This window comes from Branchiostoma belcheri, unplaced genomic scaffold (genome assembly GCF_001625305.1).
Source record: "Branchiostoma belcheri isolate BF01 breed outbred unplaced genomic scaffold, Haploidv18h27 scaffold5, whole genome shotgun sequence".
Classification (NCBI taxonomy): domain Eukaryota; kingdom Metazoa; phylum Chordata; class Leptocardii; order Amphioxiformes; family Branchiostomatidae; genus Branchiostoma; species Branchiostoma belcheri.
The window spans coordinates 5751073-5760896 of NW_017804131.1; the positions used below are offsets into that span (position 1 = coordinate 5751073).

The following is a 9824-nucleotide window of genomic DNA, read 5'->3' on the forward strand; positions in this document are numbered from 1 at the left end:
GTTTCGGGACCTAAAAACTAACACCAGAGGGAAAATAAACCACATACGTTTTTTTCATGGTAAATATCGCTAAAATGGACCAGGCATTTTTCTGCCGCGTTGCCGATTTTGACAAGGACTTGCGGCCGCCATGTGCTAATTATACGTCGATTAGCTATTCGCCTTCCCCTTCGGTTTTGTGGGCAAATTTTTGCTTTTTCAGACGTTTTGGGACTTAAAAATGGACAGCAGGCGAAAAATAAATAATATACATTATATTCATGGGAAATGCCGCTATCATGGACCAAATATTTATCTGTGACGTGTTGCCGAATTTTGCGGCCGCCAGCCACTTGCTGATGGTGCGGTACGTATGGACAATTTTTTTCCCAAAAATTAATAAACGTAACGTTACCGTCCCTAATAAGAGTGTACCGGGTGGACGTTCGGGCCGAAAAAAATAAACGTACCGGTACGTTTAATCGGGACATCAGAGTACTCAAAATACAATTTTGTAGTTGATCATATAAGAATTAGGCAAAGAACAACAACAACATTAAGCTCAAGTAATGTAACTGTTATATATGTAAATATTACTAACGCACTAATGCACTTGTCCCGTCTTTAGCACACACAAAATCAGTTGTTTTATGTTCCCTTCTCAGTTATTCTTGTTATTTCACTCCATACTTAAGTATGGAGGGAAATACTGTTTTTACTGATGATTCTCCTCCTTCTTCTTCTTCTTCTCCTCCTGCCATTTCTTTAAATTGATTCAATTCCTTCATTTTTGGGCCAAACGACCTGGAATTTCGTATAAAGGTAGAGTGGGTAAATACCCCTAGGCGTTTTTTTATTTTTTTTGATACAAGCTTTTACAATCGTTTTATTTGCGTTTTTAGCTGTTCCCATAGGAAAGTACTGTGGGGCGTACACGCGTGACGTAATAAGAAAGGAATTCGGGGGCGGGCCCAAATATGGGCATGCAAGCATGAACCTGACGCAGCCTAATCTTTTCTTCTTGCTGATTGGCTGTTGGATTTGATTGGATTAACTCAATTAACACCTGTTCAAAGCCATTTCATTTTGACAGTATGAACTCAAGTGTTTTGGTAGGTACAGCACAGGCCACGAAATACGCATCAATTTTCGAGGGACGTTCTGCGGGAGAGTGCAGGACGCTGTGCGGGACTTCCCTCGGGAGAGTGCGGGACGTCCTCCAGGAGAGTGCGATACGTTCTGCGGGAGAGTGCGGTACGTCCAGCGGGAGAGTGCGGTACGTTCTGCGGGAGCCAGACATTTTGCTCTTCTCTTTTGGAACAACGCAAGTTGGAGGTCAATGACCTGCGCCCGGCGTGTAAACAAGATTGGACAGGGAGCGGCTGTAATATCAAAGGAGCCGGCGGCTTCTGCTAGCCGGGTTGATAGTTAAGTAACATCAAGGTGGTTACAAAAGCAAACCTGATAAAGAACGGAAACCCGTAGTTAATAGTTGAAAGTCTTGGTGGCTTGAGGCGATCGATACCGCCATGCTGTTTACTTTATATGACATACAATGCAGTGAGTGATGTGTATCGCAACGAGTTAGCTCGGTTGGTAACGCGCCAGACGGCAATCCCAGAAATTGTGAGTTCGAACCCCAGTGCATCGGATATTAACATTTTAAACAATTTTATCATTTTTAACAATTTTATCAGTTTTAACAATTTTATCAGTTTTAACAATTTTAACAATCCTGCATTTTAACAATTTCAACATTTTTTTTTTGATTTTCGTTGTTTTGCTTTTAACATTCAAAAACTGATTGTTCTTACTCAAGAATGTCAATAACTTAGAATGTTAGTCTTTTGTATTTTTCCAACATACAAACCAAAATCACTTTGATGTTGTCACAAAAGTATGGAGCTGACAAGAGAGAATGAGTACGGTACTCTGCCAGTGTGAAGAATCTACAGAGGTATTACCAGTCACTAGTAGCAAGAGATAGACCACATTGAATGATGACGATGAGGACGAATCATATGGAGTACTATCATAGCTTAGTACAGAAATTCTACTGCTTTACTTTACTTTACTTTCTTTCACTCTGTACATGCAATTAGCTCACTGGCATGATTTTAAAAATAAAGGTTATGATAATCATATTATATGTATAGCTTATTCAATGTATGGCTTCATAGTTTATGTGATTGTTAATAAGGCCATGTTGATTTGATTGTATGGATGGCATCTGTGCGCGCATCGGTTTTCGTTAATTTAAAACTAAGTTTACGACATTCATACAAAACATCTGGAAACTAAGCAAACATACTATGTAAATTGATTACTGTAATTCCCGATTTTTTTTCACTGTACCGCAACGTAACGCAAGCAGGAGGTCAATGTTCACGGTTTTCACTGTCACCTCTGTACCGTGAACTTATCTTTACAGTTAGGAAATAATTCCTGGACTTTCTTTTTCCTGCAACTGTCACCACCGTGAATATATAGTTCCGTGAACATGTCCATGTTTCTCAGACCGTGAAAATTTTGCTACCGTTAGTAGTACAGTCAAACCTGTATCCAACAACCACTCAAGGGACCAAGGAAAAATGGTTGTTGACTGGGAGTGGTTGGATGGTCCAGTTTGGGGGGGGGGGTCTGGTTGGTATCTTGGCAGGGTAGGCTTTTACTTACAAATAAATAAATTATAAGCAAAAAAGAATATACAGAGTACATTTTAATAGTGAGATTTTATTGACATCACACACATATGACTTTGAAATTATACTTCATATCGTAGAATTTGAGGCAAAAAAGTGGAAAATAGCGGCATGAAGTATGACAAAATACATCATGTGTACTTGGCTATCTCTAGTCACTACTAAGTACTGTTCGATTATGTTTTCATCAATTGATACAACAACTGTTCTATTACGAAACTGGGTTCGAAATTTAATTTTACAAGTCCCTAAATATAATGCAACGAAAATAAGAAAGTGAAACGTTCTGCCTTTGAGCCTTTGTCCCTTTCTGCTGAAGAAGTCCTCCATTGTAAAGTCCTCCATAATTTGTTTGGGCCAAGGACATACCGATGCCGAGTTGATATTTTCTTGCCGCCATTACGGGTTCTGTGTCGGCAACTTTTGCAGACTACTCAATACTGGCGCAACATTACAGCAGTCAACTTAATGTGACTTCAAAAATTCCTAAAAGGTCATTTTGGGCTAAGAAATTTGACGGAAAACTTCGTTCGCGATCACAAAATGGAGAACAAAGATGGCGCTGGCTTGGAAAACAACAACAACCAATCCACTGTGAAGGGGAACAATGAACATGCAGCAAAAAATACATAACGAAATTTCAAGTTTGTATAGGCGTTTGTAAGCAATTATAACTCTAGATAGATATAAAATGTAGTTAATTCATATTTGATTTGCGTGCGGTGACCGCACGTGTCAAAAACAAATTGAGTAAAAGTATTCAGGAACCCTTTAGAAATGGAACCTTCCGATGACCCACGGGGTGACCCAAGCGCGGCCGCCATCTTGAAACAGAAATGCCGAGGAAAAAACACGAACTAAGCATAAAAAACGCTGCTTTTCATGGAATTCCACGACCATACAACGAATTCAAAGAATAGTTGGGGGGAGATATCTGTGTTTATGTGATTTTATGGTGTGTTTGACGCGATTTGGGTCTTCAATCCACCGGAACTAGGCGCCGGCAGTGTGTCGAGATCAGCGTGGTTTTCGTGCCCCGTCAAAACGAGAAACAAAACGCCCGCGAAATAAAACCCAGGACAACATTTTTAGATCCCAGCGATTGTGTTTTCTATAAAAATATTTGTGGATATGTGCAATATTCCCATGTTTTAACCGTATGCTTTCTCAAATTACAATGTGTTATTCTTGTCGCAAGCGCGGTACGGGCGTGAAAATCGGGCCCGCTAGATTTTTTGTCGGTCAGTGCACAGCATGCAGAAATTTATTATGATATAATCTCAATTTGTTTTCGAAATTATATTAGTAAAACTATATTTGTACAATTATCAGTTTCTTTGATTGAAGCATAATATTACTCTGGTCGTGTCGTTCCAAACACATGTGCGTTGTGCCGACGCACCAAGATCTAGATCGCTTGCCCTTATGCCATCATCTGGTTGTTGACTAGGGTGTCCGTGCCCCGTAGGGACCACAAGAAAGTGGCCGCTGGTTGCGTTTTACAGTTGGTTGCCTGGAAGGGGGTCCTTACTATGTAAAATGGGACGGGACTGTTTGGATGTGGTTGTTGATAACAGTTGGTTGCCCTAAACAGTTGGTTGGACGGACAGGTTTGACTGTAGTTGCAATTTCGTCATTAGTAGTATTTAGATACCTGCAATATGTAACTTTGAAATTGAGATAAGTGTAAAGTAAAGCTGTCGAGATTTAAAGTGCTTGTCGTTGTATCTTTGTAAAAAAAAGGGAGATAATGGCCAAGTGCCATTTTTGTAAATATCTGTCGAGATTCAAAAAGCTTGTCCTTGTATGATTGCAGTATGATTTATTCAGAATCTTCTATTTTTGTATGGGGAGGGAGATGGAGTGAAATATTACATTTGCTCCGAAGCAAATGTTGGCCTTTCTAGTTTTCCCTTTGTTTTTTATTTACCGAGTCACAATTGTTATTAACAATGCATAACAGCTACCAATACACTGTAGGGCTAGGCAGTAACGAAGAAGAAGAAGAAATGTTAATCTCAAGTCTAGAGAATTAAAAAAACATAACAATTCTGATAACAGTTATTAATTTCATAATTCAGTGCCTACCTTTGTGAGAGCAGCTGGGTGGAAGGTCCATCTGTTGGAACTGCCATCATACTGGACCCTGATGTCCCCCCTCTCAGTCACCCGGTGGACTGTTCCGGCTTTTCCTATAAACTGTGTGTAACATTGGACAGTAATGAAATAAGCATGAGCTATCAATAATGCAATTTAAAATGCGACAGTGCTTTAACAGGATGTCATCCAATTCTAATACAATAAACTGATTAACTAGCAAAATATATTAGGCAGTCAGAAAAACCGTATACATCAATGTAAACAAACTGAAAGGGGTTGGTACATTTTTAAAATCATCTTTCCTTTTATTTTCTTATACCTCTAGCATTTTGGGGTTCCACCCTCCATGACCTTACCTCCACCATTTTGGGATTCCACCCTCCATGACCTTACCTCCACCATTTTGGGGTTCCACCCTCCATGACCTTACCTCCACCATTTTGGGGTTCCACCCTCCGTGTCCTTACCTCCACCAATTTGGGGTTCCACCCTCCGTGTCCTTACCTCCACCAATTTGGGGTTCCACCCTCTGTGTCCTTACCTCCACCATTTTGGGGTTCCACCCTCCATGTCCTTACCTCCACCATTTTGGGGTTCCACCCTCTGTGTCCTTACCTCCACCATTTTGGGGTTCCACCCTCCGTGTCCTTACCTCCACCATTTTGGGGTTCCACCCTCCATGTCCCTCTTGTAACTGCTTGAGGATGTCCACATCAAGTTGAACCTTGACCTTGTCTCCGACCCGGAAGTTCTGTCCGGCTGCACTGTTGACTGGTTCTATGTGGCTGACAATGGTCTGATGGTGATGGTAACCTGGGGGGGTTGAAGATTTAAACCATGTTTAAATGACATTTCATTACATTTTTTATTACACTATTCATTTGCTACTGCTGAAGTGCTGAATTTGATGTAAATTTTGTAAAAGGTTAGTTGAAATTGGACATGCATTTACCATATTAGTCTAAGTTTAATGTTTACTTCAATGTATTTTCTATGTAACTATACGCTAAAATGTTGTATCGTTAGCATCAAAGTTCATCTGAGTTGGTAAATTACATTATGAAAAAACTTAAACTGTTCTCCAACTCAAAATTTGACTCACCAGAAATTTTCGACTGTATCAGATAGCTCAGGAAGACTGAGTGATTCAGTCGAAAATTTCTGGTGAGTCAAATTTTGACTTGGAGAACAGTTTAAGTTTTTTCATAATGTTGTATCGTTGACTACCTGTTTTTATACACGCTGCTCTTTTAATTATTGTAAAATAATTTGTTACAAGTTTTTGTTCACTTGATTGATTTTCATACTTCTTTAAGTCTGACACCAATTCAGTCAATTGACTGCCATTGTCAGATTATGTGAGTTATAATAAACCAATCATCATCATCACTGCATACAACAGTGAGAACAAATGGCTCCACCTTGTTGGCATCGCCAAAAAATCACAAAATCTACCCACCCAGTTTAGGCAGGTGATCTTTGTAGTAGTACCCTCCTGTTGCATCCTGGGTATACTTGACGTCGACCTTGCCCTTGTGACCCAGCCTGTACACGTTGGTTGCCCCTGACGACCAGGTGACTTGAACCACGCTGTTCCCTGATTCGTTGTCCCAACCGCGGATCTCGATAACCTTCCCAGTGTTCCCTGGGCCTCCTGGTATCAAAACAGAGGCTGAATAGCAAAGTTCTTTATTCACAACCACTTGTTCAACAAGTGGCTGCGGCTAAAGAGCTTTGCTACTCATTCACCAACCTGATGAAATAAGCAGTGTACAAAATACTTTTTTGAACCAGGTTGCGACAAAAATTAGGTTGCCCATCAGAATTTTAGGTTGCCCCACCTACATGTATAACTTATATATAAGTTACTACTTTCCTCAAATTAAGTAATATTACATACATAAGCCTTTGACAATATTTATAACAGCCTTTAGTTAACTGATACTAGTAATAGCTAATAATACCTAAAATTAAAAAGCATTTGCCAGAGACAGGGGTGCAAGCCAAGTGGGCATGATTTGGGGGGGGGGGGGCATGTTTAAAATTCAGGTAGCACACTGGGCTACCTAGGTTCAAAAATAGGTTACCCCATGTAAAATTTGGTTGCCCGGGGCAACTGGGCAACCAGGTATTTTGCACGCTGCAACAACAGAGGCTGTTTGTGAAATGTCTGTTGGGATATCCCATCATCAAATAAACCTACATTTTGTAAATGTATGTAGCACAAAATTCCACCGAGATAGCTCATAGTATATTAAAGTAGTATGCCCCAAATTTTATCCCCTCTTCTCATATGTACAAACTTCTGATCTGTACTTTGAAAGGAAACTAGTTTTAGCTTTAGGTATCTTGCAAAATTCCAATTTTTGCTCAATTAAACATGCTCCTTGCTTCAAGAGACCTACCTTCTACAAATAACATGTTTTGGCCTGTTCACAAACACTAAAATGTTATCAAAATTTATCCATTATTCTCATGATAATTAATTATAAAGAGAAAGTCTCACCATCTTGGTTGCCCCAGTCCCAGTCTGGCCCCCTGACCACACGTGCACCAGGAAAGATCCCTCTGGACTGCACCTTCACAGAACCATGTCTTTTTGGCACGCGTACTCTATGGGATAGAAACAATATTCAAGATCTTGTTACTAGTAGGTCTTTTATTATATGCCACTATATAATACCAAAGGGATCAATTGAAAACTCTTTCTTCCATGTAAAAATCAAAACTGAAACCACTGAGAATTAGGATGATTATTACTAGTAGGTCTTTTATCATATGCCACTATATAATACCAGTATGAAAAGTTTTCCATTGAAAACTCTTTTCTCCATGTAAAAATCAAAACTGAAACCAGTGACAATTAAGACGCTACTAGTATTACTCCATAGTCCAATCCTTACCAAAATAATTATGGTGACCCTTCCCAACTTATCATAAGGGAGTAAGAAGAAAATGAGGGAGGTAATTTGAGAATTGTTGCTTCACACTGTAATAATGCCTGCCCCTGAAATATGCATGTTACAGTCATGCACATATTGTAGACCTGTTAGAACTGACAGCTTACCCAGCCGACTGTGCAGTCTCGTATCTCTCAAACTGGTGTGTGGTGAGGTGTTTGTCGTTCATGTAACAAACGGTGCACAAGTCGAAGTCGTGGCACTCCGTACATTTCCACCGGATGCCGCGTATCCCGTGCTGCTTGCAGTCGTCGCAGATGATATTCGGGTGCTTCACGCCGATGGGGGCATTGTCATAGACCAGGAGGTCGTAAGACCCTTGGTAGCCAACACGATAGTTCGTACGCATTCCAGAGTCCCACTGGACGACCGCGGTTTTATCCGGAGACGCCGTGCTCCCCGGTCTGCCGATTTCCACCACCGTACCGATGTGGCCTTCCCCATCGTCCTGGTTCGCCCACTTCCAATCTGGACCGCGGATGACGCGTAACCCGACCTCCATCTTCTTAACTCTGTCAGGAAATAGACCTATCGGGTCAATTTACACAAAGTGACAGATTTGATGGATTCCACACCCCTCTATTTAATGCGGGGACAGCCTGATAACTGGATTAACTTCATTTGATTAAGTGATGGTGGAATAATTCAATCATGAATATATCTAAATGGACTTTTGACCTTGTGTCATTCCCTGAGCATACTAGTATATAGGAACATGCATCTACTTTGCAAATGATTGCTTGTTGCTATGAAATATATTTTGTTTTCTGCAAATTGATTCCTAATACCTACATGCTTAATTAATTTTTTCAAACCCGATTTATTTTATTGCATATGTTTTTTTGCAGTCAAAATTTTCCTGTTGGTTGCATACATGTGCTTATTTTATGCCCTAAAATGATTGAATGTTACAGCATATTATCATTGATTTATCAAGATGAACATTGTTGCAAACCATTTTTAACCCTTCCCTTTACTGTGCTCATGGTACAAGTTCCTTCAAAGGAAAATACAAGTTACTAACTAGTATAAGTTGTTTATAAATATACCATTTCTGGGCGCCATTTCTGTACATGTAAATTTCTGTGATTCTAAATTATAATTATACACTAATATCAAATTGTAACTGTAAGTCAACCTCGTCACCTTACATCCTAAAATAGACTGTAACAGATTGTGAACCATAACGTTCCAAAACCCCCTCTATCTCTGCAGAGATTCTGAAAGAAAACTATCAACATGTTGCAAAACAACAACAAATTTGGAACAAACATATGTAGAAAGATTTTCCATGTCACGAATTAAAAGCTTTGTCACCTGATATCAAAATTTGTGTCTTCATACAAAAATGTACCATTTTTAATTGTTGTCATAAAACCAACGTTTCAAAAATCTATATTCCAGATTAGATTCAAATGTCTGGCAAAACCCCTCTGATCTATTGATTGCCAAGAACTGCATAAGAAAAGGATCCAACGACCTACTTTGATGCTTTCCAAAAATAGTATAACGAACCTTCAGCCTCCAGAAATGAGGCAGCATTTTTCGAATACTGTTCCCTGGAGTTCAGCAGCGTTTGTTGGAGCTTGACGCGGCCTAAAACACCGAAAATTGAGGAGGAAAATGTGCAATTCTTCCAAGAACCTCGTAGGACGACATCTCGTTTCCGGGCCAGTCGCTATGGACGAGTCCATTCAAGACCAAATATAGGTAACTATAGTTATATTTCATCAAATATTGTTATGTCAATTCCAATACATAAGCCACAGAGCCGGAAAGCCATTGCAGTGTTCGTCTATATTTTGTAGTTGTAAAAATTGTTAAGTTTGCTTGTTCTACTGTTAAAGATTTTAGATTGAATTATGGATGTTATCCCCCTTTTATTTCAGTGGAGGATTCTGTAAATTGTTACGCATGCGCGTCTAGATCATACGACGTGATAGCGTAAATACACATATCTATTGTCGTAAATACACATAACTCCGACGCAAAATACACTTGTTGAAACTGAATATTGATATAGTGATTAAAAAGCCGTTGCAGTTCCATCAGATGTTCTTGTAATCTGTGGAGAACATTTTTT

General features: G+C 39.6%; 1 protein-coding gene across 2 annotated transcripts in view; it reads right to left on the reverse strand.

Annotated features, from left to right (window-relative positions):
- LOC109480010 (E3 ubiquitin-protein ligase MIB2-like) overlaps positions 1–9421 on the reverse strand; it is a 24460-nt gene extending 15039 nt beyond the window's left edge. The window contains exons 1-6 of one of the 2 annotated variants that reach the window (XM_019782137.1): positions 9257–9421; positions 7849–8269; positions 7288–7394; positions 6241–6435; positions 5434–5594; positions 4770–4880 (exon numbers count right to left, since the gene is read on the reverse strand). In XM_019782137.1, the coding sequence (XP_019637696.1) occupies positions 4770–4880; positions 5434–5594; positions 6241–6435; positions 7288–7394; positions 7849–8243 (969 nt within the window). In that variant the 5' untranslated portion in view covers positions 8244–8269; positions 9257–9421. The remainder of the gene's footprint in view (positions 1–4769; positions 4881–5433; positions 5595–6240; positions 6436–7287; positions 7395–7848; positions 8270–9256) is intronic. The other variant, XM_019782135.1, reaches the window with a different exon arrangement.
- Between the last annotated feature and the right edge of the window lie 403 nt (positions 9422–9824).